The 27218-nt window shown below is 40.4% G+C and overlaps 1 protein-coding gene across 1 annotated transcript in view; it reads left to right on the top strand.

Moving 5' to 3' along the window:
* The first annotated feature begins 2684 nt into the window (after positions 1-2684).
* snrka (SNF related kinase a) overlaps positions 2685-27218 on the top strand; it is a 36241-nt gene continuing 11707 nt past the window's right edge. The window contains exons 1-3 of the mRNA XM_062399558.1: positions 2685-2917; positions 3740-4453; positions 22730-22871. Coding sequence (XP_062255542.1) covers positions 3865-4453; positions 22730-22871 — 731 coding nt within the window. The 5' untranslated portion in view covers positions 2685-2917; positions 3740-3864. The remainder of the gene's footprint in view (positions 2918-3739; positions 4454-22729; positions 22872-27218) is intronic.

Below are 27218 nucleotides of genomic sequence, written 5' to 3'. Positions count from 1 at the left end.
GTGTACCTGACAGAGCTGCGGCCAGGGTCTGTCATCATTATCAAATTTGTAGAGCGGTCCAGCCGACTCATAAACTTAAAAGTAAGGCTCCTATAGTACAGACAGCCAGACAGCCAGACAGAACGATGTGAAACACAAGCAAGACCAGTTGACTTTTTACACATGTACAGCTCATTATGATGGCTTTAACTCTGTTGTTTTCATTTTGAATTTCTCATTTGGGGTAGAAGTTCCCTTTCTAATGTTATAACTTTAAATTGGACACCCACATTCAGCAGATGCCATACTGAGGAAATATTGTATATATCACCGTAGATTTTGTCCATCAAACTAAATCCTGTAACTATCCTAAGGACAAATTCCAAGTTTGAGAACGTGGTGGCAAGCAACACTCCCATCTTGAGTTTGAATAAAGAAAAGCAAGTAGGTTTGCCAGTATTGTTTTATTGCTTAGGCAATGACATAATATTAAAATCACTGGAGCCATCTCAGTAAGCTAACAAATTAAAGACCTGGCCTGGACATTTCTTAAAAAGATACTTCAAGATAGTTGGTAAATGAACAGAAAAAAATCATGAATTGACTTGGTAAGTTTCCACCACAAGCATCCAAAACAAATTCAGTGCTCCACACCATAGATTCTGAAGGTGTGCTGGAGAGATGAGCAGCGATCCTTCAAAAACTGTCATTGCTGTGTGTTGATGATGGTGGTAGAGAGCTCTGTCATCAAGTCTCACCAAAACCTCCCAAAGATGTTTCTGTGGGTCTAGATCTGGGGACTGTAATGACCCCAGCGTTGGGGATCATTTTTAACCCTGATCAAACATAGTGCTGCTGAAGCTCCTACAGCCGGATAATGAATCCCTTTCCAAAACCATAGTCCTTACATCTTGATCCTAAATCCAGTTCAACTAGTCCTGTTCAGCAGTAACATGTGAAACTTCTTAACTGTATCATACATATGCATTGAAGGACCTACATCCCTCAGAGAAGAAGCAAATCCTAAATTATGTCTGTATTCCAATTATGTGCGAAAGCTAGAAGACGCTAGCACGTGTAAGGGGACATTTTATTGGAACTTGGTCATCATTAATGTCATTTAATTTAACAGATTAATTAATACAAATTGCAATTTACTAGAAAAACCCAGAAGTGAAATACATATTTCTTGTGACCATGTTTGTCTCAACTTTGTTTGTCTGTTCCATCATCCATGATGTTTGTGATTATAGCTCCGTGGAGGGCAGACCAGGCACATAGTTTTAAATTGACCTGAGGATTTTATTATTTTTATTTCAGCATATTGGACTGAAACTGACATACACAGGTGTTGTGGGTACTAACCTCTGTCATAGCAACAACATTCCTTAAAACTCTTCCTGTTTCGCAAAAGTAAGAGCACAACATTTGTTTTGTTGTTGCAATGCTTTTTATGAGCTTAATCACATAGCTCTAATTTTGAAAATGTGCGCACTTGAATCTGAAGATTGTCTGAAATAGCCAACATGCAATTTATGGGAAAAAACCCTGCAGTTCAGTAAATCATTCAAACTTTTATATAAACCACACACATGAACAATAATAAAGCCAATTCAGTTTTCATTGTAACCATAACATCTTCGCTACAGATAAATCAGGTAGGATGAACACAAAGTTTTCTAACTTCAGTGTTCAACATAAAGCTCTGCACATATATTGTAGGACTGTTTGAGGAGGACTCACGTATGACAACTTATAATTCCGGAGCATTAACACAGACCAATAGGAGAGTCTGTTCCACACAGTCAGGTTTAGAACAAGCACTGCAATGGTTATTTACATAATATCCTCTCACTCATGTATTATTGTAAACAGCCAGTGATGCCTGCAAACAAACGCCACATTATTTAATGAGTCACAGAAAAACAGATCGTTCTAAAATCAGTCAAATAAAGGTCAAAACAAAAGTCTGTTTCTGTCTGTCACAAGATGTCACTGTGCGCCATTTATTGGGAAGACCACGCAACACTAACATCCAATGGCTCCATTGAGCGAAAACAGAAAAGGCTATGGAAATGCTATGGGAATGCATGCATGTATGAAAGGAAAATAATGGATACAAAAATGAGCATGTGCCTCATCATCACATGTTGTGTTGTCTGTGTATTTGTATTCGATTGAAGACTAATTGGGTAACATATTGCACCTCCTGGTATTAATATCTCAGAATGTCATTTGAAAACTTTCCTTATTCTGCCTGTCATCCCCTCACCAGGAACACACCGTGTTTTTATTGTCCTCTAAATGCTTCTCCAGCCTTTCCCCATTCAAAGACAGTTTGACGTCACAGCTGCGGTTAGTGATGCGCTCGTGTTGCCTTCAAGTGTTCTTCGTTAGAGTCATACTCCGAACTCCGTGACCGTGAATAAAACAAGTTACGAGAAGCAATACACAAGTAATACAAATAAATCGGATTATTATTAATATTATTCCATCTGGGTTGTTGATACAGAAATAAATCACACTGTGATTGTTGTAAATGTAAATATTGGTTTCAGTATTTTTGTGTCATGCATAGTGTCTCTTGAATCACTTTTGGATTGCGTGTGTGATTTGCCGTGAAATCCAGGAAAAAGTGTGACAGTGTGAGAAAAGCCGACACGTTCTTTCAAGCACGTGAAGGCAACATCGCAGCCACGGCTGGGAGGATGCAACCATTGCGATCAGTGCTGCCGCTGCCAACGATGCAAGTCCTGGTTTTACGGATGAACCCCGGGCACGGGCACCTCCTGCGTGCCGCCGTCACCCCACAGAGGCTGCACCATCCCCGCCTGCTCTGATAATTCGCCCTCAATTCACTCCAGGAGCCGACCGAGCCCAGGCACCCGGCGGAGACCGGACTCAGGGCTTTATGTTTACCGAGCAGAAGCTGCGAGAGGTGAGCTGAGCGAGTCGTAGTAACTTTAGCTTGCTACATGCTAAATGCTAGCGGCGGCTAGCAGGGAGATATCTGACCCAGCACCTGTTCACCTGTGCGGGCAGCGCTCCGCTCCAGGGCTGAAACGTGTTTGGGTGGTGACTACTGTCAGGTGGGTTTGTGAATTAGCCGCCAGCGGTTGAACGCTACTGACGGAGAGCGGCTAACGTCAGTCTGCCAGGAAGCTAACGCTGATCAATCAATGAACGACGAGCTAGCCCCCTGGTAACATTCGGCTAACGTCAGTTGCTGTGCTACACGCTGGGCCCCGATAGGCAGCAGACTTCTGGACTAGTTTGTCAAACTCTGCTGTGGTAGCACAACATCAGACCGTACGAGGGACCTTATGAAGCTTTGCTGTGTGGATCCAGAAAAGTTGAATGTGCTTCGCCGTAGCAGCACATCAGGATACACGAGCTAACGTCAGTGCTGCAGCCAATTCAAGTCCCTCTGAATATATCCAGCTAACTGGGGATTAAGTAGTGCAGTTTATCTATGCACTAACTTGTATATTACTTCTGAAAAGTATTAGTACAATGCAAATTATTTCACAATATATCCAAGCATTATTCTGCACGTCTCACGATGGGAATGAGCATGTGCCTCAGTATTATTGGATAGATATAGCAATAAGCTGGACAAGGCGAAATATTTAGAATTTGTATTGCATTGTTATTACATATTTGTATTTATGTGCTATTCAGTTTTATGGTCAACTGTGCCCATCCACGGAAATCCACTGTCAACTGCAACTAGTAATTTGGTGTATCTTCTTTTGTTTAGGAAGCCAGAGCCATGGGCTTCTCCTTCAGCCTTCGATGAACTGAGCTAAATTGGACCCACACAACTCATCCATCCAGTCTCTGCCTGCAGTGGGGGCCTCCCTCTCCCAAGCGCACGCTCCAGCTATGGCAGGATTCAAGCGGGGATATGATGGCAAAATTGCTGGCCTATATGACCTTGACAAGACGCTGGGCCGTGGCCACTTTGCCGTGGTGAAGCTGGCACGCCATGTCTTCACTGGCGAGAAAGTTGCGGTGAAGGTGATAGACAAGACGAAGCTGGACACGGTGGCCACAGGTCACCTCTTTCAGGAAGTCCGCTGCATGAAACTGGTCCAACATCCCAACATCGTGCGCCTGTATGAAGTGATAGACACTCAGACCAAACTTTACCTCATCTTGGAGCTAGGTGATGGAGGCGATATGTTTGACTACATCATGAAGCATGAGGAGGGTCTGAATGAAGAGCTGGCCAAGAAATATTTTGCCCAGATTGTCCACGCTATCTCTTACTGCCATCGGCTGCATGTGGTGCACAGAGACCTCAAGCCAGAGAATGTGGTGTTCTTCGAGAAACAAGGGCTGGTAAAGCTCACTGACTTTGGATTCAGTAATAAATTTCAGCCAGGGAAGAAGCTGACAACCAGTTGTGGATCTCTGGCATACTCTGCACCAGAAATACTGTTGGGCGATGAGTATGATGCTCCAGCTGTAGGTATGGAAATCACACATGCTGATGAATGACACTAAAGAAATGAAAGGAGTCATACTGTTTATTAGAATGTGACAGAGTTATATTACTTTACCAACAGAAGTAAGCATGATCTTTGATCAAACCCATTTAGGGAAATATTTTGCTTGTAGTCATTTTATCTTTTATAATTCATTGGTTGTTTTCAGTTGGAAGAACCAAGCTTGTTGCATGCCGCCTCAATGTGTTGTCACACCTCAGTTCACACCCCTCCCTCCCAAAAGCCCTGTCTTTTTCAGAACAGCTTTTGGAATCCAGCTACACAGGTCATCTTTATCAAAGTGTAATTAAATCTCAGCTTCAAAACAGCAGTGAAATGTGGTCGGTGCGGCTTCTGGTTAGCACCTGTTTCACACTTTTGTTTTCTCACAGACTCATGCTCACCGTGGCTTGTCTTTGGTTTTCAATGCTTCAATTCAAACAGCTCTCAATCGTGTGCCAGGGCCCTATTCAACTATACATGTTCAGAGTTTGAATTGTTTAAAATGTCAAGCTGGGTGCTCATGCACTATGCTTGCAAAAGTATTTGACACTGGTCATTTTGCAGGCTGCCACAGACCATGTGCTACAAGGTCAGCTATACTAGCACTGATGTTCATGGGTGTCCCATTGCACTAAATTAACTGGATCATTGATTTTCTATGAGGGCTGACAGAGTGCAGACAGATGGATTGTGTGTCTTTCCATGACATGATATAATAACTCTCAGATCAGGTAGTGTCAGTGATGGCTAAGATGTGCACAGTTGAGCTTGTTTCTCAGGCGGTGTGGTGGTACATGTGGTGGTACATTTGGTGCTAATCCTTAGGGAGTATTTGAGAATTCGGTCTCATGATTGTTTGTGAAAATAGGGAAAGCATTCAAACTAGGGCTAGGCATTCGATTAAATTGTCTTAATCGATCGTCGAGAGAATTAACGATCGATTTTTGATTAATCATTCATATTTTTATATTAAAATCACTATTAATAGGCTATAAAAAAATGCTGTGAAAATATAAAAAAACACAGTGTGTTTCCTCATTGAGATCTTTATTACAAGACGAACAACTCTTGTGGCAGTTAAACGGGATCAGTTCACTGGTTACACTTGAAAATATGCGCTGCTGTACTTTTAAGCCCCACTGAGAGAGCAGCTAGCTGCTGAGAGCTAGCACGATTTGACGGTTCTCGACCTCTCAGTCCGGTTGTTGTCCGTGTGCGGACATGAAACCGAGCAGCGGAGGCTAGCTCCGGGCTGCTTTCTCCAGCTGCTAACATCCTCGCTGCGCTGTGTCCAGGGCAACTCAGATATTCCGACCTCCTGCCACATGGCGAACATTCAATAGTTTTATCGATGAAAAAATAATGTCATCGATGAAATTCTTAATGATTAATTAATCGATCGTCGATTAATTATGCCCATCCCTAATTTAAACACAGCAGTTTGCTAAGTATAATTAGCTAAAATGGGCTTTTTTCGTTATAGCTCTCATAAACTGAGAGGGAATGATGAAACTGTGAACTGAACTTTACACATAAACCCATGTATACTGATTCCTGGTAAGAACTTTGATATATTGGGCTCGACCCTGGACAGTGAAGGAATTTGTATATTGCTGCACAGTGGTGCCCTGTGCTGTTATAGAAACTGGTCACAATGAAGGGAGTCAAGTATTTGAAGGAGGTGCCGCACCCCTACATAGACATTGGTAGCTTTTCCTCAGCTTGGAGCTGATTGACTGGGGTTAACATCATTAAATGTACGCTTATGTGGAACAGGGTAAAAGCATTGTTTGCAAATAACCTCCAAAAATATAAGGATATGCTGAAAAACTTGATATGTGTATTTTTCAACATGTAGAGCACCTTTGGCTTACATTGTCAATCATTTTGAAATTGAATGTGTCTCTAACAACAAGTGCAGTTCTAAAAACTTTCCAAGTGCGCATACCTAAAGGAAGATACACATCTGGTCTTACGGGTTTAAACTGTTCCAGTGCAACATCAGATTAAATACAGAGTATTGTTTCTCAGGAACATCATGTGTCTTGCCTATCTATGAGTGGTATGTTGAGCTATTATATAATATTACTACCATCTGCATTTTTGTTCAGCGCCTGTTTGCCACTCATATTGATAGTGACTGTCCTTATGCATCTCACTACACTTGATTGTGCTGAGCAGAGCCCGTTTAGTGGACCTGTGCTTGGTGCCAGGTGGTTGTTGTGTGTGATGTACTGTGAGGCTCTGACAGTAATTGCAGAGGTACTACTTCTATCTGTGTTATGTAGCCACAGCCCCCTGCAGCCGTACGGTTGAGTGTACTTAAAGGCATTGATCTCTGGTACTGTGTTTTCTGCTGGTGTGCGGTGCGTTTTAGTCAAGTGTTGCGGTGTGGAGCATGTGCGGCTGTGATCAGAATATTAGACTGGTGTTTTTGCTCCAACGTCAATGCAATGTGCTAGAAGGGCTTGATGTGTTTTCTGTGCGTCTTCAAACAATATGCAACTAAATCAGGTGCCTCTGGTAGGGGCAGCAAACTTTAGGAACTCTGGAGCACCTGCTACAAGCACCAACACCTTTTATGGGTTTGTCTTACACCTGAGACACACTGCTGATGTTTTATGTGCACGGCGCATATTTTGCTGAACTAGTGCAGAGTGAGCATTCTGGAAAAGTACTGCCCTCACTCACTCACAAAGGTGTCACTTTTATGTTATGTTGTCATATATATATTTTCACTTTTTTTGCTGAGTGATGTGTGAAAAACCGTTGATTGAGTCTTCTTAGGCTGCCTAGTCTCTCTAACCTGCTAACATTGGTGTTGAAGTGAAAACAAAGACATAGTACACATGCCATGCACACGCAATGCAGGCCTTATGTCCAGGACCTGATGCCTTTGTCCTCTCAGTGTGCTCCAGTCTTTTCTCTATAAAATGAAAGCACATATTCAGCCCAGGCCTTGGTTTTCCTTTGGCCATCCTTATCTGTCCTTTATTTGGTATACTTAAACAGACACATTTATAGGTATGCTGGAGATAAAGTTAGTCATTAAAAAAAAATATATATATCACCCTCCCTTCTATCTTTATCTGTTCTGGTTTTCCTGTTGCATAAAACACTAATCCTTTTGAGTCAGTGTTACTGATGTGTTTAATCGTCAGGGTAACAGGCAGTAGAGGACTTCCTCTTTCATAACTCCCTGCATTTATTCGTCATATAAACCAGCTGATCATGACTAGACGTATAAAAGCAGACAAAAAACCTCAGAAGGTGATGTGTTAGACACTTGAGTTGATGGAAAACAACCATCAACCTATTAACTACCCTGTGCCTGTCCACTGCAGAGCTGCTACGCAGGTCTTGGCATCTTCACCACTGTCTTCAGACAGCACCTAGAAGCTCTTAATTCCAGTCGTGGTTACTGTCTCCTGCTGCCTGGAGATGGGAAGAACAGTTAATCCATGCTTTTATTTGTACTAGGAGAGGATGATAGGGAGGAAGGATGCTGCAGTCCAGTGTTGACTCAGACTGGATGTCGTTGATTAGAACTCATCCATCTGCTTCACACCCCTGGGCCAAAGACCAGCTTCCTAATTATCTGTACATAATATTTGTGAATCTTCCTAATCGGGAGGGGTGAGATGAGTCAGGTAAATGTGTCTCATGCGGGGATGTTCCTAGCGAAGAAATGGACATTTTAATTTAGAAGTGTCGACAGTCAGAAAAAAGCCCAATCTGGAGTGTGCTTGACTTGACGAGTTTTAATCAACTGAGGGATCTTTGACTGATGATTTAAATCTTGACTTCCAGGGAGCAACCCTACTGGTGAATAAACTGTCAGTAACAATCAGCTTTCATTGTCCCTGATCGCTTTTCTTCCCCATCACTTAAGTTTCTGTGGAATATATAGAGCTGATACATTTGACTTATATTTTAGACAATGTAAATTCCTGCTTCATGTCCTCAAACTTTTTTTTAGGTTCACACTATTTCTCTCAAGGATGGTTTCTCAGTGAACCTGTCTTATTTCCACTCTTTCATTTTGTTTCATAGATCTTAACTTTATCTCGCATTTTTTAAACAATGTTTAAGCAATTTACAAAATTTGCTGTACAGTTACCCTTATTAGTCAACAATTAGTTTTTACCTTTACAGACACTAAGCAGGTCTATACCGAAGTTATGTGATTGTGCTTGCTGTACTCTAACAATAACAGCTGTATCACTTAAAAGTTGATTCTTTGAAGAGACATTTATGTGCCACATGCGAATGAAGTCATGACACCTGATCACATCTTTAGTTTGACTTATGGTGTTGTTCTTAGGGTTAGTTGTTAGAAATGTAAGTTCACGGGACTGTGTTGTGGTGTTTTGCTGTCACTGCCATATTTTAATTATGAGTTTGAGAACATGTCTAGTCATTGAATAGATTGTCAAGTCTAATTTAAGTTGCTCAGAAATGTTGGATGTTTACGGTTTGTTGGTGTTAATGGAAATGTGTACATCTGTGTTTGTGTCCTTCTTTAACTTTGTGAAGTGACACTCAAGGGAGGGCACTTTTTAGGGAAGCTGAAATTAAAGAGAAAGTTCCATGTGAATGTGGATGGAAAGGCTGGAACAAACGCATCTTGTTCTTTTTCCATTAATACCCATGTTATAAATGACACCAGAAGTTGGTATTTTTCAGTTCTTCATATCAGGCAGAGCATGTAATTCCTAAGAGCACCAGAAGAACACAAAACGTGAATATTAATAATTCTACGGTGAATGTGCATCTTCGTGTTCCTATATACCCATAGCAGTTTGTATCGATAAAAGCCACCTTAGTTTTTCTCTCGCTCTGTTCTTATTTATTTAAAGCATAGAAATGTAGTTAAAGACAGTGGGTAATCGGATATGTTCCTGTGCAACTGTGTGTGTGAGCGATTTCCAAACTGGAAGAAGGATAAAGGCAGAATTTAGCACACTGGCTGAGAGAGCAAACAGTCAGCTGTTGGTCAGTAATGTTGGGGATTAGTCAAAGCTAGCTGCACTCCCAGGAGTGAGAGAGAGACTGGCAGACAGGCAAACTGACACACATCAATGGAGGGGATGAAAAGTGACAAATCGTACAAACTGCAAGTCATGAGGACAAACTATTTTCCACTGGCAGACTGTACTTCCAGTAAACTCGTATTTTTGTCTTATTCAGATTTTAACTATTTTACATCAATAATTTAAATCTATTAATAATGAAAAATAAAACTCTTGGCTTATATTCTAAAAATGTTTTGCCACACTACAAGTATGGCTCAGTTTGCAATGGTCACCCACGTTGGTCAAGACTAAAGTAACAACTATTATAAATAATATAAAAAAACTATATCACACTTTCCTAACAATGTTATAAAATGCTTTACATAAGATACACAAGCTAAAATAAAAAATAAGTATATAAATAAAAGGCATTGGCATGCAGAGTTCCACAGTGTGGATCCTGGTCAGTCCAGCAGGGCTCAATCCGCAAATCTCAGTAGCCCAGAGGGCAAGTAACAGGTCAGTAAATCTGAGAGGTATTTGGGAGCATCGCAACCTCTCACAAGTTACACTAATCACAAATTATTAGGACCAGAACAGTACTGAAATTTACTTTGTGTTTAAACTGAATCAATATCGAAATGGAAATCAAATCTTGATCTTGGGATCGGAATCAAATCATTTTGGGATATCAGTGTTGATAATTCGATTAATTATGCCCATCCCTAGTTTTGAGACTAGTGTATCATATAATATTTATCCTAAGCGCTTTGTTGATATGTTGTCTATCATTGTCAATGTTGTCCTCTCATCATTCATCAATTAATCTTTGATATAGAAGTTTGTATTAGTCCAACAGAGGGATTGGTTGACCCACGCTGCGATGTGGTTACCACAGTGGCCCTCAGGAACAGACTGTCTTTGTAAAGCAAAAGGAAGCTGACACTTTGGGTAATAGCAGCAGTCATTAGCTCACTTTCTTAGGGTGTGTGGTTCCCAAGAGTAGGACTCACAACTTTGTGGGCAGACATGTGCCAATTAGTGTTTGGACTTGACGTAAGCTGTGATGTGTCTGTGGAGGTTTGATTGATAAAGTTTGGATTTCTGACCTCTGTAAGTACTGTGCAGATTTAGTTTTTCTCTCTGATTTTCAGAGCAATGTATGAGAGACTTGCTGCTTTCTGTAGCTTTCTCTGCAGCTGCAGATGCCTTAACAACATACTTTGAATCCCCTAACCCCTCATTCATTTCTATAGGCCTAGGTGATACCATCAAATAGCTTTTTCTGTCATAACCACACAAGAAAAATCCACAAATAATCACACTTATGGAGCTGGAACCATCAAACGTTGAACAATCTTGTTTGAGAGCTGACTTAATCTGGAAATATGCTGATTTCATGTTTCGTTGTAGTAGGTTTTTGGCTGGTCAAATAGGAGATGGTTACCAATAGCTACCGTTTGTCTTGAAGACCTCAAACTTACTGAAGTCCACGATGTACTGACAGAGACACTGTTGGTGAAACAGTTACTTTTTCTATCCCTGCAAGATAAAGTATTAGAATGCACAACAACAAACCTCTGTAAGTGGACAAATGTAGCATTTTAGACATGTAGTCAATGCTGCTCTTTGCCTTCCACAGATATTAAAGTGTCATGGTTTACCACTGTTAACAGTGGAAATGCTGTGATACACTGTATCATATATATTGCAGCTGCATCATCCACTGCTGCCAGGATGTGTAGCCGAAGTTTACAGCATGGGCTGTGTGTTATCAGCTGGAGGCAGAATAGGTGTGTGATATGTGACAGAGTGTGCAGCCAGACTCTACATCAGTATCTGTTTTCAACGTCACTGTGACTTGGCCATCTTCCTTTGGCTTGTCTTGTATTCCTGTCATCTTTTCCACTTCCTGAACACTAGTCCAGGTTGAGCTGGCAGATGTCTAGCCTGCTCTGGATCTGACACATCTGCTATTAATACACACAGTGAGCTGATGAGTGGGATAGGTACTCTCTGGTTGACTTATCCACTAGTTCACAGCCCAGAAAACGCAGCCAGCACTGTACTTCATCTGGCCAGCGTTTGGTGAGCCAGCCGAAACAGTGAATCAGCCAGCTGTCAGCTCATGTGTCTCTGTGTCTCTTTCAACTGCCAGTTGAAGCGAAAATGATGTATTTTGTCAAAGCCACACCCTATTAAGTTCTTCTCTTGATCACTATAATCCAAATAATGACTTAACTAGACATGCCCCTTTTTAAGATAATGGCTATAAATTAGAAGACCCAATGAAAGGAAATTGTATCGTCTTAGTTCTTACCAAGACAGAGCTGCTTGATTATCTATAAAATTGGGGGCACCTACCATCGCCTATAAAATCTAATTCTATGGGAAACCTTACTCGTGATCCAACTGTAAAGAGAAGACAGCGAGCAGGCAAGGGCACGGAGGTGATTAAATGTAATTATTCCTTTCAGTGATCCATGACAAATTATAGGTGGTGTTGCTGTGTGCAATGAGGCCTATCACCCTGTATCACCACAGGCCACTGGATAGGCCTAGTTGGCTGCCTAACGCGATAATTGAATGGCTTGTTGATATGCAGAAAAACATGTTTGTGGGATGACTTTAAGTGTGTCTTGTTCAACTTGAAGCTGTTTGTTGCTCTAAAGATCAACTAAACATTCTTACACTCAACAATGGTACATCAACTGTAATCAAATCCTCTGGAAAAGTTTTTCTATAAGAGGAGGTTGATGGAGAAATCACGATTGATACTGATAATATTGTTTGGTTTGATACGTAAAACTGTTTGACATTTAAGGCTCCGTGATATGACAATATATAAACCTAACTCAAAGTGTTTGGCAGTTTACGCTGTCCTTTTGACTTTTTAGCTCAACTCGGCTCCATGTGTCTCTTATGTCCGTTCTCTGGCATTTGTGTCTCACTGAGACACAAGTCTCTCCCACGTGTGTCTCTCTGGAGGCTTTGCTGCTGACTTTTGAACCAAAGGATCAATCAGTTAACAGCCCTCAGCTGAACTGATTAATCCTCTGGTCTAGGTGGAGGTGCTCTCTGATACCAAATTGATCTAAAAAAACAACTCGTCATTCAGAAAGAAAATATTCTTGTAAATGTTTCCTTGTTTAAGTCAAACACATAATTCCATTTTAATTCTTTGCCTTAAGTTTATGATGTAACTGGATAATTTTCAACGCAGTAACATGTGTGCTTATTTATAAAAAGTAAGTGTCAAGCTTGGCTTTTAAAGGTGTTCACTGGGAGCACTGGGCTGTCTGACAGCTAATAACATACGTGGTTCAGAGGTTCCTACCTGACCCCTGAACCACCTAAGCTATTAGCTTATAAATGTGTTTGTCTAGGGCCCCAGTAAGACCAGGACCTTCAGCCAGAGGATTTGTTTTGCATTGATCCCTAAGTGCTAAGAAATGTTTCAATAACAAGCTTTAAACTACTCATCACAGTATTTCTCAGGGCTGTGCTCCAGTTCCTTCAACATGGTCCCCTGTTACTGGTGCTGTGGTTGCTGTCATGTCAAGCTGCTTGGTGGTTTAACAGAGCAGAGTAGGAGAGGACAATATGCCAAGATACAAATCCCACAGTCGCTAATTAAAGTACCATGGTTCTGCAGTGATTCAGAGCAGTAGGAGGGAGTGTTCACTAAATGGCAGATGTGTGTGTGTGTGTAAACAGGGATAGAGAAATGAGATTGGGAAGAGAAGGGCAAGATGAGATGAGCATTGTGTACAAAGAAGTGGTGGTGAAAGGTTGAGACCAGTCCCCCCATTTAGGCCACTCTGGCATTGCCTTTAGAGAATCTCAGTGTGTGAGATCTCAGCTTCTCTGCTTTGCTGCCCACAAACTGGAAACAGGATGCCCACCCTGACCAGGTTAACTGACACACACACAGAGACATAGCATACACTTGACGTGCAAACGAGCAATAGAAAACTGTTCCTTTATTTTTTCCCCGACCCATGCAGCCCCCGGCATGATGCCCATGACAAGGTTGGCAAAATTATCGGGTAAATGTTTATATATTATGCGATAAGTCGATATATTAATTATCGCGACAGGCTACTGTGTGCTTTTTGTTACATTGGGGTGCTTGTTGAAGCCAAGATGAGAATGCGGAAATGTTTTTTTATAATATTATATTGTTATTTTCAGTTTTATACACGCTGATTGTTTTGCTGGTGAAGACATGCATTTTAAGCTGGTTTGTTTGCAAATCGCTCGCGAACATAGCTGTTCAAATGTAGATGTGGAATGTTATTGTATCTTTACATGGCTCCCCAGGTTGTGTGAGACTGAGACTATCAGATGTTGGTGTGTAGGGATGCCATGTAATTGTGTTGCCGTGTGTATGTGTTTTTATGTACGCCAGGCCTGACAGAGGATCATTTAGCAACACAGTGTTACTATGGTGACATGCTCTGAATGTGAGTCGGCCAGGTGTGAGGTAGTACTCCTGTGGTCCCTGGGGTCTCTGCCTCGACTTTCCTTTCCATCTATGGCTTCAGTCAAATTTGTTCAGCAATCAAAAAACAGATATAAAAAAAATCATCATTTTAGGACCATTTTTTTTTTTACCACTGATATGATAATATAATATTGCAACTAGACCCTTTTAAAGAGCACATCTTACAAATACAGACATTTGGATCACACACAACCAAAACAATACTAAAATGGACTCCCATGTTCTAATAACAAAAATTGCTCTTGAATACATATTTGACACAGGATATTTGTTACCATCTTGTTAAACTGGATCGGATGGTTATGCGGACGCCCTGTCACAGTGTAAACCCAGTATTCTCACCTTTTTGTTGCCACTCTTCTTAAAAAGAGTAATTGGAACAACTTCATCAAGTTAAAGGGCTCTCATCTCATCCCTTTTTAAATACAAAATGTTTTCACTCCATCTCATTTGTGATTCACTGTCTGTTTCGCTCTGTGTGAATGAAAACACTAAATTACAGTGACATTTTTCTGTAACAAACCTTCATGTAAACAAAACAGGCAATGCATTGAGGTCAGCAAAACATTCAAGTTCATGTTTATTTATTGGAAGATAAGCCTACAGTAATGATGGTGACAGGCCTAGTTGTAATGCTGAAGCCTCTAAGCTTAAAGACTTAAAGTATTTGGTTGTGTATGTATGGAGGGTTATATATGCTGCCGTCCAATCCTGGTTGTAGCAGCCACATCGTTTTCTTTCACAGTGTAGCAGGTCCCAGGAGAGCCTAGCACTGTTTTAGTCCCACAACAAACTATTCTCTCAGAATCATAATTTCAAATGTTTATATTACCAGATCAAAAGCTCCGCTGGTTTATGGGTTGAGCTGCCACTAGAGCACAACGTTTCTTCGGCAGCAAACTGATCAAAGATTTAAATTCGTTGTTGCAGGGTTTGTTATCAGTAATGATAGTTAGTAGGGCTAGGGTTAACACAACAGTACAAATTAAAATGTGTGTAACGTGTTTAACTGGTTCACTGTTACACGGTATAACTTGTCCAAAGGACCCATTGTTTGATAGACACAAAACGTGTGGCAACCACACTCAAAGTAAAATAAAACGTCTTGATTAATGTGGTTTATTTTACACAGTATGACACACAATATGCTCTGAAGAGCACGTGTTGCTGGAATGTTCAAACTATCAATTACATTAGTTTGTTTTAACTGTATTTAACAACTAAATCACAGTCCATTTCAGCATAACAAATCATATTGCTGCACTGTAGTTAACCAAACATGATATTTGTGATTACGAGATTTTTCTTGTTTTTGTTTCATTAATACTTTTACTAAATAGAGACTGATTACTACGACACTATTTGCAAGTTATGAAAAGTTAGTAAACAGTTGCTAACTAACGTTGATGTGACCTGCTTTGGTTTTGAATGCATCAAGTTGTATATTTGTATTATTTGTACTTATTTCACATGACAAAGATTTAAGATAAAATATATTTTCACAATTATTAGGTTGCACCACCTGACATTTTTTGGGTGGTAAAAATAAAGTCAAAAAAATGACTCCCTGTTCCAAGTTCTTAGTAATTTTGCTTTATGTATAATTTAAAAGACGCTTAGTCTACCTTTTTGGAAACTTTGTCATTGACCCTGTAAATATGGGTGTAGTAGTCCAGCCCCTTTAAGCCAAGAGCATGGATGTGACTGTTTCTCTAGTTAATCCTGCGCACTGGTGACAACGGTGGCATTGGCAGAATGCCAATGCCACCTTTTTGGTTTGTCCGTATGGACTTTAATCCCATTCTTGATATTAGATATTTGTGGTCAGACATCAACGTCATGGGGACCTCATACTTTGGGCCCTGTCAACACGATATCTCAGTAGAAGCCTCAAGGCTGTTTGTTCAATTTGGCACAAACTTTCTCTTGGACTTTGGTGGTTTTGCAAAAACTTCTGGCAACTATTTAACACCTTATCTCAGGAACAGACGGGGAGATAGTCACTTCATTTCCTGCAAGTTGACGAGTTGGTAGAGTCATAGAAATGTATGGTTGTAATTCAAGTCTTATGTGAGAATAACCAAAATATTTTGTGGTGTTTTATTGGTAAAACAAAACAGGCAAATTAATCGGTTGACACATTAACATTGCGACATTGTAGAGACCATAAAGTTACTAATGGAAATATGTATAAGTATAAATATAATTCAATAGTGACAATACTTTTTCTGTCCATAATTCGAAATAACAGTGATATTTACGCTATGTGAGTAGCTTAGGAATAAGGCATTTTTCCGTCTTTGATATTCAAATGAGGGAAGAAGCCCCCAGCCTTCATGGTAATAGAAGACAACATGAGGCAGGAGGTGCCAGGGAGAGAGTTGCACTTTATTCTGGTTCTCTGGCTCTCATCCATATTCAGCAGCATCAGCACGGAGAGCCAGCATATTTCTTTTTTCCTTCCTCTCTCTGTCTTACTCACACATTCTCTCATTGCATCTGTTAATTACACACACTAACCCCACATGTGAACAGATATCCATCGCACACATGCATATTTTATATTCTTTCATTTGCGCCAAAAAACATCCTCTTTTTCAAATCAGCGATCCAATAATGTGCTGTCTGCATCAATGTATTCTGTGTGTAGTGGTTCTTTTCACATCTATTGATCTTCCTATCTTACTTATCTTACTATCACTGGCAGGATGAGGAGGATAAATATACCCCAGTGATACAACTAACATTAAAATAAAAATCCCTCATATCCCACCACAATAAGTACAGGCCCTGTTATTTTCCATGTGCTTAAAGCCTGTTGAACCTCAGTCAGCTGAGGAAGGTTTACCCCTATTAATATCTTTATCTGTCGCATATGTCACAGCATAAATATTTTCAACCCTTCCTGTATTCATATTAATGTAAAAGTACAATAGTCTCTGTTGACTGAATCCATTCTTTTGTTTTAATAAGGTTTTGATTGTTGGTGCCGAACTGTAAGATGCCAACTGACCGCACATAGTGTGGATGTGAGTCATCATCAGATGATGCTCTGTAACATTTCTGAATTTCCCTCGGGATTAATAAAGTATCCATCTATCTATCTATCTATATAAATGGAAAGATGAACGGAATATTCTATTTGCAACTCTTGTAAACCTCAAAATCATAGTAATGCTGAATTAGAATAAGCTCAGTATTCATAAGATTGCGGTTCATGTAAACATATACATGTTTAAGTGTTCTTAAACTTGTGACTGGTAATTTTTGGTTTGTTTATATAATACCATACACTAAAGGAAAGACCTGTGACACATGAGAGGGAAAGCTGGACAGCAGTCTCTAGCAGGTGATGGAGCAGCACCACGTTTGTATTTGACAGATATAGGTCCTGAGCAGATCTACATCTGTCACCTGAAGTGCCCTGTCCACTCTATCTGCCTGCCACTGACAGCACCATTCATGTTAATGTGATTAGAGTGTGTGTGTGAGTGTAAGAGTCTGAAGGCCTGAAGAGAACGTTTTAGTGCGCTTCTGGTTGACAGTTCTGTAAATGTTGGTGACAGACTGTAGAATTGTTGCTGATTGACATGGCTGGGGTGTTTTTCCTTTTGCGTGCTTTGCAAACATTGCTTGAGAGGGGTTGATGTCAAACTGAAAATTATGCAAATTAAAGCCAGTGGGCTCCTGCTGCTTACTTGGCTGCACCTAATAGATTTAGCTGTCTTCACAGTTTTAGCTGTGCTTCATCAGATGTGGACTAAATGTAGACACTTCATATCCCAACTTTCTTGGTTTTAAGGTTTAATTATCAATCAAAGAGAGTCTGTCTGAACTCACAAGTACCAACCATCCCGTCCAGAATGTGTCAGGGTTCCTGAGTCAAAGGGTTCCGCAGCACCTCTCTCTGCCTATAAGTGTGTAAATGTCTGAAGGGGTGAATAAAAAGTGCAAACCCATAAGGCGTTATAAAGTACAGTCCGTAGACATACAGACATTTTGTAGACAAAACTGACAACCACATAATCATTGCTCCTTTTTTTTTTAAATGGGGAAATCTGACTTTAAAGCAGAGCTGCACATTGATCCACTAAGCCCCTCCCACTTGTGCGGCAAACATATCCCAACAAAAATTGTAAAAACGGACACAGGTGATTCTATTGCATAGAGCAGGCCTTTGTAGAAGCTTCCTACAAAGTATCGTATTGTATCAACCCGGGTTTTACTTAGCATTGGATCAGAAAGGAAATGAATGCTATCATACATCACCAGTCTGTCGTTTACAGTAAGTTAAATATAGCCAGTTTATATTAAGTAGTTCCTTGAATGTTATCACTATAAACCAAGTTTTCCTCCACTAATGTTATGTGACATTCTCTGCTGCTTCTTCCTGTTTACACTTTCTATTTTTAGCTGCTGCCGGTTACATCAGCGTGGGAGTACACTGTTAAGTTGTAGGTGTGTCCATACACAATAAAGACTTGATATATAATTTTATTTATTGGGCCTTACTATGTTCCCAACTTATTATAAACTCCATTTATTAAATTTGTAATACTCAAAGTCTACAGTAATGTTGTTGGATTATTCTTATGTCTGAAAAAAATCATGAATATGAGAACAGCGTTATTGGGAATTTGCCTGCTGTGAGCACAGAGAGAAGCAGAGTAGGAAATAAGTAGTAATAAGAAACTTAAACGGGCCCTCGGCAGATTGTAGCCCAAAGCACAACTAGGACTGGTTCTCACCAACAGCACTAGGAGCACACATGGAGCAGGAAAATGAATAGGTAAAAAAATCTTCATTGGCTGTGATGTGGGGTTTATAGAAAGTAATAGGGGCAGCTATTTTGACAGATGGTGATAGGCAGCATTGTGTTTTGGCCTTTGCCCAAGTACAAGCCAACCTGTGTTTAATGCTGGTGATCAGACTTTGTGACAGTTAGATGCCTCAGCACTGAAAGGAGACATTTAGACCACCCACAGTGGAGGATTGTAATAATGTCCAAAGTATACAGGAACAGGCTAAATTGCTCTGCTATGACTCAGATCCTTTTTGGTTGCACTTGTTGTAGTTCAGCATCACCTAACTTGAAGGTTCTTGTGTCAATAAGCATAAAAGATAGAGTAGGCAGCTGGGAAACTTAGAAAAAATCAATTTTAACAAATTGTAGCATTTATATTCATATTAAATGTAAATAAATGTATCTCCAACAGCAACAACAATAAACAAGTTATATATTTTTTTTTTGTTTTACTTCCAAAATGAATGCTTGGTTTTCAGACTATCTCTTGGAAATCAAAACATTACACCCTGTGAAGGACAGTTTATTTTAACATATGAACCTGTTTCTCTGATCTGCATCATTGCACTTTGGCTTTTTGGCGCATCTGACATTAATTATCAATACCATTTCTAGTGCTCCAACAGTCATGTTCACAACAGCCAAGTCAAGAAGAACATAGACCTGAGAAGGTATCAGTCTGTCCTCCTGTCCTCTGCTGCTGTGAATCACTACCTGCAGGTGCCACTAGTAGAGTAGGTGGTGATAGGGCTGGTTTGTCTCACACAGAAATGAGACGCATAGCTAAGTTTACAAGAATAAACTGAGCCAAACAGCTTAGATTTAGCTTATTGTTATGAGCGCACACACACGCACACACACACACACACACACACACACACACATACTGCCTCTGTAAAGAATGCATGGCCTGATAATTGTTTTGTCATTGCATTGTGATGCACTGAGCAGTGAGCTGCTACACTGATGTCATGGTGAGCCAACCTTTGTCTGGATCCATGTCTGTTATTATTTCAGCAGGAGAGGAGACATCAGCACAGGCTAGAGGAGAGCTGTGTATGTTGTCTACATTATCACACATGTGACAGTGTTAATCACACAGAGCAACTGCTTTTTTCGGTTTAAGGATGTTGTTTTCGTATCTTCATGCTCATTCAACCTTTTTGCTCTGTTAACATGTTCACTTCTGGCCTCCACAAATCAAGGCAATGTCAAACCATTGTAGGTGCCTTGTGGATGGGGTCAGACACGCAATGACTCTACTGACGTACTTTTCATTAAGACAAATCATTGCTTCTGTTGTTGCGCTCCATCGATGTCTTGTTGTTTCCAATGCTTAGTTCTTTTGCCTACTTTGAGAATAAATGTGATGCGGTGCTGCTCAGAGGATAAACTGATCCAGATGTTTTGCTTGTGGTCACTGTGCTCGTATGGAGCAGACTTCAGCTGTGGAGCACTGGCAGGTGCAAATACCCCCATATGCTGGTGCCACCGTTTACATGGTCTTTTTTTTTTTTTTTACTACTTCATGGTTAAATGGAATTGGTTTAAAATACGCCTCAGGGACACTCATCTCCTGTACCCTGTGTGCTGATGACCCCGCTGGCTGTGACAGACCGGAGGAGAGAGGCACTCTCCACACTTCAGTTGGTGCACATGATTCTGAATCATTTCAAGCTCTACGACAAAAAATAAATTGGGTTTGAACCCTATATGTATTTTTCATCATTGACTGTGTCATATTCTATCAGTAGGAGAGAGATGATTAACAAGGCAGTTGTTGAAAAAATAATGTGTATTTGTCTGCTGATAAATGGACTACAAACAGGGGTCATTAATACAATTAACTCTCTTGCTACTACTGTTGACTTTTGATGTGCATTATGCAATACCTTCTGTTACTGACTCACCCTTGATTGCATTGGTTCAGCTCTAGACTGTTGGAAACAAAGACTTGTTCTCAGGTGCTAAGAATCCTGAATGAAGTGCTTCGAACTAGAACTCATTTGTGGGAAAATGTGCATCAGAGCTGGAGAGGAGTCGAGGATAAGTTAACAGATAGGTGTTACTTGACAGAGAGTATTAAAATCCAAACCAAACTAATTCTATTCACTTCAAACCACTAAACTTTCTCCCTGAATAAGTCCAGCTTATCTTGTTCTGTTTCTGAACACTCACTTAGTTTAATTATGTAGTGTTTAGCCTTTGGCTAAGACCTGCAATACCTACACAAACCCAGCGAAGCTAGGTCTAAAGACGGGGCTTGTGTAATGCAGAATGCATTCCTGCTGAGAGAAAGCTAACTCAAGGCTGAGCCTCCAGCTAAAAGCATTTAGGAGTCAATTTGAAATGTTTTATATCATGACTCTGAAAGAGAGAAATGTAGTCTTACAGAGTTGGATTTTTTTCTTAGTGTCTGGCATTTTTTCTTATACTTCATTTGGACTCAATTCTGCAAACCCATTGAGTGTTGAGGGCATCTGGGCAATTTAGCTTAATTAGAAAGTTACTTAAAAACCTGATCACGGTAATTACTCCAGCGCTGCCAATAGGAGCTGCTGTAATGTCGGTTTTTCCCCCTCCAGTCTAAGTGAGTTGGTTCTGCTTCAGTGCAGACAGAAGACAGACGATGATGATGCACAAATTAATTAACAAAGGTTTGAGAGGAGATATAATTCTACTGTTTGTTCAGATATAAGACAAGTGTCTGTAAGAGAGGGAGTTACGGACACTGCATACTATAAGAATGACAGGAAGGTGTTCACCCTCCTTCTATTAGTTGTGTTACCACTGTTCTCGCTGCTGGAGCGAGGAGTGTGCGTGTGCATGTTTTTGGTTGTAAGGGCCAGTGCTTCTGCACACTGATGGTTTATTTTCTCTCTTTGCTCCTAGCAACAGCAGATACACACAGATGTATTGACTTGACATTCATCGTAATGTTTACACATACACATTTGTATGAGAGCACTGTGTATGAGAACTTGTTTGGGGTTTTAATGAAACAGGCACATTATATATATATATATATATACAGACAGTCACTCCTGTACTGTCCTCCTGCACCATGCTGGTTAAAATCAGTGGAGATAGAGAAGATGGGGGAGGAAGTGACCTTGATTTGCTACAGAACATTCCCCCCAAACTTCCCTCTCTCTACGTTGTTTACCAGGCCCTCAGAGTACATCCCCTTCCTTTAATTGTCTCCTCGTTTCAATACTGTGGCGTCTATTCCACCATTACAGTCCCACATTTTCTTCTAAAGAGATCCCCCCCCCAAAAAAAAAACAACTGAGGCGTCCTTCCTACCCCAACACCGTCTGAAGTGACGCCAATTAGTGATGATGGCTGGACGGACGGATGAACTGCCAGTGGGCTTTAGAGTTCATATTCGACAAGATTATATGATTTGTAACCAAATGTTGTTCCCTAAATCTGTATTTATAGTTATAGATGTGTATTTTACATGAAGGTTCAATATGTCATAACTGTTTTTATTGAAGTTTGAGCACATCAAAATGGTGATTGCTTTTGTTCGTAGAAGTCAGATGTTGTGGTCAGAGTGAGATTTCATTGCTCTATGTCACAATGAATGTGATTGCTACATCTGCTGTTGTTGCTTTATTTGCCATCATATTATGCAAACAATTTAACAGTCGTATCTCACTTTGAAACTGAAAGCTTCTTATATCAACTTGAACAACCACAATACCCTCATATTGTGTAGAATTAACTGAGGATTGTATGTTCGATAAACAAATCAAATTGCATCCTCAGAACAGCCCGTCTATGGGCCAAGGACAGTGTGTGATTTCTCTGACTGAATGCTGTTTTTGTAATCATTGTATATAATTCAACCATGATTGCTTCCGTGATTGAAAAACAATAGCCGTGAGTTAAGATTGTGTTTCTTTGTGTGTCCCTGTTTCCTCAGATATCTGGAGTCTGGGTGTGATCCTGTTCATGTTGGTATGTGGCCAGCCGCCCTTCCAGGAAGCAAACGACAGCGAGACCCTCACCATGATCATGGACTGTAAATACACTGTACCAGCTCACGTCTCCAGGGCCTGCGAAGAGTGAGTAATCGAACTTAGAGGAATAAATCTGATGAAGTTCAGTTTGTGGTCATTGTTTACTCATTAACACCTAAGTTCGTAGAAAGTCCGCCGGATTAAATGTGTGAACACAGCAGGTGATTCCCAGCTGGATTCACTGCGATGGAGTGGCAGGGTTGATGGGAAAAATTTAAGAAAACAAATATCTACTGTTGAAAAGTGGTGTAGCACATGTAGAAGACACCAACGAAGATAGCTGCTGAGTTCATCCGTCACTTCCTGCCTCTGCCTGCTGACCTGGCTGCTCCACCTCTCGCAGGAATAATGTGGAGGATTTATTGCTGTTGAGAACCACCTGCTGGGATGTGCATGTGTGAAAAGCAATCATGTCTGAAAACAGCTTTTGACTTGAGCCTTGAGAACATCGATCAGGTCTTATCTACACTGTTATTTTCATAGTCTTAATGGGTAACAGTAAGACTTGCACCAGACCTTTGTCTTTTTTATCTGTTGGCTGCCTGGACTTTATTTATTCCTATTCTGCCCTACTTACCACCATATCCCTGTGTGTATTGGATAAATCCCAGTATTCTTTGTCTGTGTCTGGCTAACGGTCGACATGCTGGATGTGGTTTGGAGAACAACCATTCACATTAATCTAAGGTGCAGTCTGTAGTCAGGGCATCGACCTGTAAACCACACTGCAGCTAGCTTGCTCTAGATACCAGATCCTAGTACAGATGTCTTTGATACAATCATTATGATAATAATTTTCACCTAGCAGTAAGGGTTAATGCATTGTGCTTCTAGGATTGAAACAGTAACTGATTTCCTGGTATACCATGGTCAAGTTTAGAGGGATAGTTTTTTTGTTTATACCATATTTAATTATTGTGACAGTTTGATTGGTACTGTCAGGCATCAACCAAAGATTGGAAGTCTCCAAAACACAGGGGCAGCAAGCAATGTGCCCTTTTTTGTTTTGTTTTGTAAAAATATGGCGGAGGGAGTGACAGAGAGGAGGGAGCTGTTACAGTAGGAGAGCTGCTATTGCTTGGGCCGTAGCTAACATCTGCTATTATCCACTGTCGCCAAATTCTTTGTGTTAATTGTCAACCTTCTCTCCTCCACTTATTATTGAAATATCACCATCTTTTTTGTTCATAATGGTGATATTATTTAAATGTAAACTTTGTGAAATTAACTCAGTTTCTGGACAATTCTGCAATAATGCAGATAATTCTGGTCACTATAATCGTGAATTCGTGATACAAAGTATCCAAACATCTGTAAGTTCTTATCGACACACAAACCTAAACACAGATGGTACATCGTCATGCTAATTTAAGATTCAGTGTCACTTTGGCCTGCAGAGTGGAGGATCAAAACATTGACCCTCTGGTTAGTGGACGACCCACTCTATCTCCTGAGCCATAGCCACCCCCTTCCCCATAATTAGAAGTGTCAATACATGCGATAAAGAAACAAATGACTTATAATAGAGTGCCAGGGCCTTTGCTTTGTTATGTCATGCAATGTTAAAGACAGAATTCTACCAAATATTTACAGTTTAATATAAACAACTCGAAAATTCTGTTTCCCCGAGCTGCTGGATTAGTGGTCTGCATGGTAAAGTAGAGCGAGCACTGGAACACAGCAGTAGACCCTCTGATTTATTCCAGACCCTGCAGACCAATTTGCTCCAGTAGCTGGCACAGAGTAAAGCTCTTCACACAGTCTGAGCAGCCCAGCTGCTTAACAGCACAATCCAACTGCATGCAGCACATGCTCCCCATTCAAGATGAGTTTGGCAGGACGGCAAATAAATGATCAATTGCATAATAAGCCATTTGTATTAGTGGATCCCAAATCTTAAGTTTGTGTAAATTAGTTATCTCCAGATGAACTTTTGAAGAGAGAACGATGCTTAGCCGGAACCGAGAGAATATTTCTAATACTTTAAACTTGACCCAATTTTTTGTTCACATTTTATTTCAGGTTAATGAGGCTCTGCTGATTACTCTGGGTACATGTCCTTGTTTACTTCATGCTTTCTGCTAATTACAACAATTATTTTGTGTTTTTTATAGCACCATCAGACGACTTATTGCAGAATTGATTATTACAGACACAACTTGTTGTTTACATAGACAAACTCTAAGAGGTAAAAACTTTTATGTGTTTTTTTCTATCTAATGCCCATATGTTCTTGAATTGACAGAATGGGAATGGGTGGGTTTCATGGTTAAGAGCAATGGCATCATGTTATTTTCAGACACAGGAAATAAACACTCATCTTCTCTGAGTGGAAGGAGAGATCCGACTAGATTGAAGTGCTAAGCTGAAGCAGCTGGGAGCAATCTGATGTGCTCCGACTTCTGAGCAGTGGCGCTATTTGTTGCATGCTGCGTTGCAGGCCTATATTTTCAGTGTCAGTCCGAGGCGAATTATCCAGCCATGTCATGATTTTAGATTTCCAGACGCTGTTGGTCGTACGCATGGCAGCACCTGTCTGGAAATTCTGTAATTGACTTGATTAAGACTGGAGGTCAAAGCTGAGTGAGGACATATTATCGGACTGGGACATCTCATCCACAGGCGTCCCAGACCATGACCCCAGTCCTGCTATCAAACAGTGAACTCAGAAGTCGGTGCGCCGGTCTGAGAGAGACCTTGTATGTGTGGCTAATGAAGTTTAAGTTATTGTATTTTACTATCTATTGGCAGATAAACTTAGCAGTTCATTTTAGACTTTGATTATGTGCTGCATCAGAGCTTTAATACACCCACAAAGTGATGGGTCAGTCATTCACTGAATGCTCATTCACATCGGTGGTCCACCACTTGTCAAATGTCATTTTGAAAACTAGGATGTATTTGTCTTTGCCCGTCATTATTGCAATTCCATCAAGAAATGTAGCTCTGTGTGGAGCCACTGACACAACTAGAAAGAAAATGCTTAGTTTTAATGCTCATATCATGATTAATAAAAGAGAACAGTGTAAACATTCTGGCTGCCCTAGGAACATATTGTTTCTGCAGCATTTACTCTCAGTATTACTGGGAAAACATAACTTGAACGCTGCCTGATGTTTGGTGACTGTGAAGTGAAGAATGGTCCTAAACTCAGAGCTATGGTGTGTTTCTCTGAGGGAAACCACAAGCATGACTCAGAGAATGGAAAGACAAAAGTGAAAGTTATTTTGATGTTGAACAAGTTCAAACCTGTAATGGTTTTCAGATGCCTTTTCTCTTCTCAGTCTGAATTTTTGGAGACAGCAGGAAAAACCACCAGCTTTCTAGCTGTCATTGCTAAATGTTCACATCATTGTAGTATGAAGCAGCTCTTTTTATCATAATTTGTCTGGCCTCAGTTAAAGGTGTACACTACAGACAACTTCCCTGAAATCACTTATGATTTACTTTTGATTTACAATAGAGACGATGGAGACTGCAACCTGCATTATTGAGAGTTAACATCTTTTTCATCATCTTCAAACAAATGTCTCTTCCAAAGTAATCTCAAAGACTGCTGCATCAGGCAGATGTGGGCTATTGTGCTCATTAGCTAAGTATGTATTGTCAAGAGCCCGTGGACAGAGGGAGACATTAAGAGTCTTGTAAGTGATGAGGGGAGAAGGGCAGGTTTCTGGTGCCTCTTTTCCTTTGATATTTTCCAGCAGTTGTGAATTCAGTTTTTTGTTCTATGAGCTCAGTTTAAAACTGGATTTGCTTGGAGTTTTCACCTGGGTTGGTTTTTGATGCTATTTGTAGTCTGCTTTGTGTGTCATGCCACTGGATCAACACAGTTTTCCACGGTTTTCTCTCCTTGTTTTCATTAATTAACTTGCCTGTGTGCGTGTGTCGTTCTGCTCTCTGTTCCCTGTTGATTCACCAAAATGCATTTCCACTCAATTAATACATTACTCACCAGCTCCTTTCTGAAATCCTACACCCTCCCACAAAGCTTTGTTTGTTTTTCTCATTGTAGAAATTAAACTCAAGGATTACTTGGACTAATATGTTTGTTTTACATCCTCACTAACCCCCACCAAGCGCCTTTGAAGTGATGTCCCGCAAACTGTCTCTTCTGAAGGACAAACCACAAGAAAGCATGGGAAATGGTAAAAAAGCAGCAGCTTGCATAGCTGTCAGTGGCTCGACATTTGAACTTTATTCTTAAAATGCAAAAACAAAATTTGTCCTGGTTTTTAGTTTGGCTTTATTCTCAACAATTCCACTATATTCTAGAGACTAATCTTTCTTCTATCAATTTTCATGCCTGACCCTAATTCTCTTTCGTACTATAATCTATCAGTGTGAGTGTTTGTAACCCTGGAGAGGTAGAAAATACAGGCTGACAGCCTT

This window comes from Platichthys flesus, chromosome 11 (genome assembly GCF_949316205.1).
Source record: "Platichthys flesus chromosome 11, fPlaFle2.1, whole genome shotgun sequence".
NCBI classification, from domain to species: domain Eukaryota; kingdom Metazoa; phylum Chordata; class Actinopteri; order Pleuronectiformes; family Pleuronectidae; genus Platichthys; species Platichthys flesus.
Note: the sequence above shows the minus strand (reverse complement) of the source record. Positions and strands in the feature narration are given on the sequence as shown.